The 2229-nt window shown below is 39.4% G+C and overlaps 1 protein-coding gene across 1 annotated transcript in view; it reads right to left on the reverse strand.

Moving 5' to 3' along the window:
• Herc2 (HECT and RLD domain containing E3 ubiquitin protein ligase 2) overlaps positions 1-2229 on the reverse strand; it is a 215642-nt gene that overhangs the window by 133329 nt on the left and 80084 nt on the right. Inside the window, exons 24-25 of the mRNA XM_004644472.2 lie at positions 817-987; positions 140-243 (exon numbers count right to left, since the gene is read on the reverse strand). Coding sequence (XP_004644529.2) covers positions 140-243; positions 817-987 — 275 coding nt within the window. The remainder of the gene's footprint in view (positions 1-139; positions 244-816; positions 988-2229) is intronic.

Consider the following 2229-nt stretch of genomic DNA (forward strand, 5'->3'; position numbering starts at 1 on the left):
AATCTGATGAAACACACGCTTACCACTTACACACATCCCCAGAAGGTCCAGATGGGTACTTTACAGTAAAAATCTCTCACAAGCACAGAGAAGACCTCCCAGGACACACCCCACGTCAGCCAACAGGTACACTGCTCACCTCTAAGTACTGGCCAACGCAGAACGCGTGCATGGACTCCCGAGTGTCTTCAAACTGCAAAGCTGCTTCCAAAGCAACCACTGGGTCTTCCCCTGCAAATTGAGCTAAAATAAAAAGTAAAAACACAGCATGACTTCACTCCATGTGCCATACAGTTTTAGCTGCAATGACACATAAAAAATAAGTCAGGCAGCCAAACTCAAAGTGAGGGTTATCAGAGCATAAGGATTCCTCACCCTCTCTCAAGCTTTTCTGAACCAACTCAGAACAAGTTTCAACAAGATTTTATTGGGAAAAAAAAATGTATGGTGATGCATAATTCTTTAATCTGTGCCTGAATTGACTGATAAGACAGAAACCAAAATCAGAGATACATGAAAATCCACAGGGGCTAGAGCGGAACTAAAGAGATCACTTACAATCTTAGCTTTATGTGCTTAAAAATAACCTATGAGGCTGGGCATCGTGACGCACACCTGTAATTCCAGCACTGCAGAGGCTAAAGCAGGAGAATCACCAAGAGTTTGAGCCAAGCCTAGTCAATACTGTGAGTTCAAAGCCAGTCTGAACTACAAGCAAGCCTTGTCTCAAAAAATACATAAATAGCCCTGTCTGAAAACAAACAAAAATTAATACACATCTGAACTTTTAACCATAAACTAAAAAGTACGGCCTACCTAGAATGCTATTTCCTGTTAAGGACTGTGCCTGGAAATCCTTTATGTCGTACACTTTCCCGTCAATCACAGTCCAGAAGCCTCCATCCTTATTGTGGTTCTCCAAATCAGCTTTCCGTATAAGGGTCACTTCCTCATTATTTCTACAACTCTGACCCGTAAAAAATGACTCTGTATATGGAGAAATCAAAAATCAATCAATTGAAAAATTAAAAGAACAAATAGTATGAAACAGCTAAGTCACAATCACAATGGAAAAATAACATCTATCTCTCTAACAGTTACAACCTAAGATTCGATTACACACATAATAGTGTGGTAATGGCACAGAGACAGACATATTGAACAATGGAACTAAATAAAAAACACAACAATAAGTACGTGTTTTGTGAAATAACCTCTGACAAAGAAGTCAAGACAATGCAATGGAAGAAGGATAATATTTTTACAATGATGCTGGGAAAATTAGCCACATGTAAAATAAAAGAATCAAGTTGGACCCTTATGTTAGACTACATACAAAAATGATCAGATGAGAACCTAAGAACTGAAACTACAAAACTTTTAGGAGAAAACAGGAAAATGCACAATACTAATTTTGGAAATGGTATCTTGGATATGATATCAATACCAAGGGCAGGGTCCAGGGAGAGAGTGTAGCGGAATAAGCACTTGCCCAGCAAGTGCAGGGTCCTGAGTTCAAAACCCAGTACCACAAAAAACAAAACAAGGCCAATAGGGCCAGAGAAACAGCTCAGCGGATTAAAGAGCCTGCTCAGGCAGACACAAGGGCTGGGGGTTCTAGCCCTAGGCCTGCCATACCAGCCCAGCCCCCTAGGTGGCTGAGACAGTGACAGACAGAGACTGGGTGTGGTGGTGCACACCTACAATCCCAGCACTTGGGAGGCTGTAAACAGGAGGATCACTATGAGTCCAATGTACGTAGTGAGACACTGTAGACCCTGTACTACATATATACAAAAAAACAAAACAAAACCAAGGGCAGTAATAGAAAAAAATTAAGCAAGCTGGATTTTATCAAAATCAAATACCTTTGTACAATGAAGGACATTATCAAGAGTAATAAAATATTGCCAATTATGTAATATATATACATATATATATGTATGTATATATATTACATAATTCCAATACAGCTCAGAAACAATCCATTTCAAAATCAGGCAAAAGACCTAAACAGGCATTCTCCAAAGAAGATACATCAAGAATAATAAGCATATGAAAACACACTCAACATCAGTAATCACTAGGAAAATACAAATCAAAAACCATAATGATATACCTTCACACCCATGAGGATGGCTACCAGTAAAAAAAAAACCTAGCATTGGTGAGAAAGTGCAGAAACTGAAACTTGAGTGCACTAGTGGTGGGACTGACACAATCAGAGGC

The sequence above is a fragment of the Octodon degus genome, unplaced genomic scaffold (assembly GCF_000260255.1).
Source record: "Octodon degus isolate 3935 unplaced genomic scaffold, OctDeg1.0 scaffold00199, whole genome shotgun sequence".
Classification (NCBI taxonomy): Eukaryota; Metazoa; Chordata; class Mammalia; order Rodentia; family Octodontidae; genus Octodon; species Octodon degus.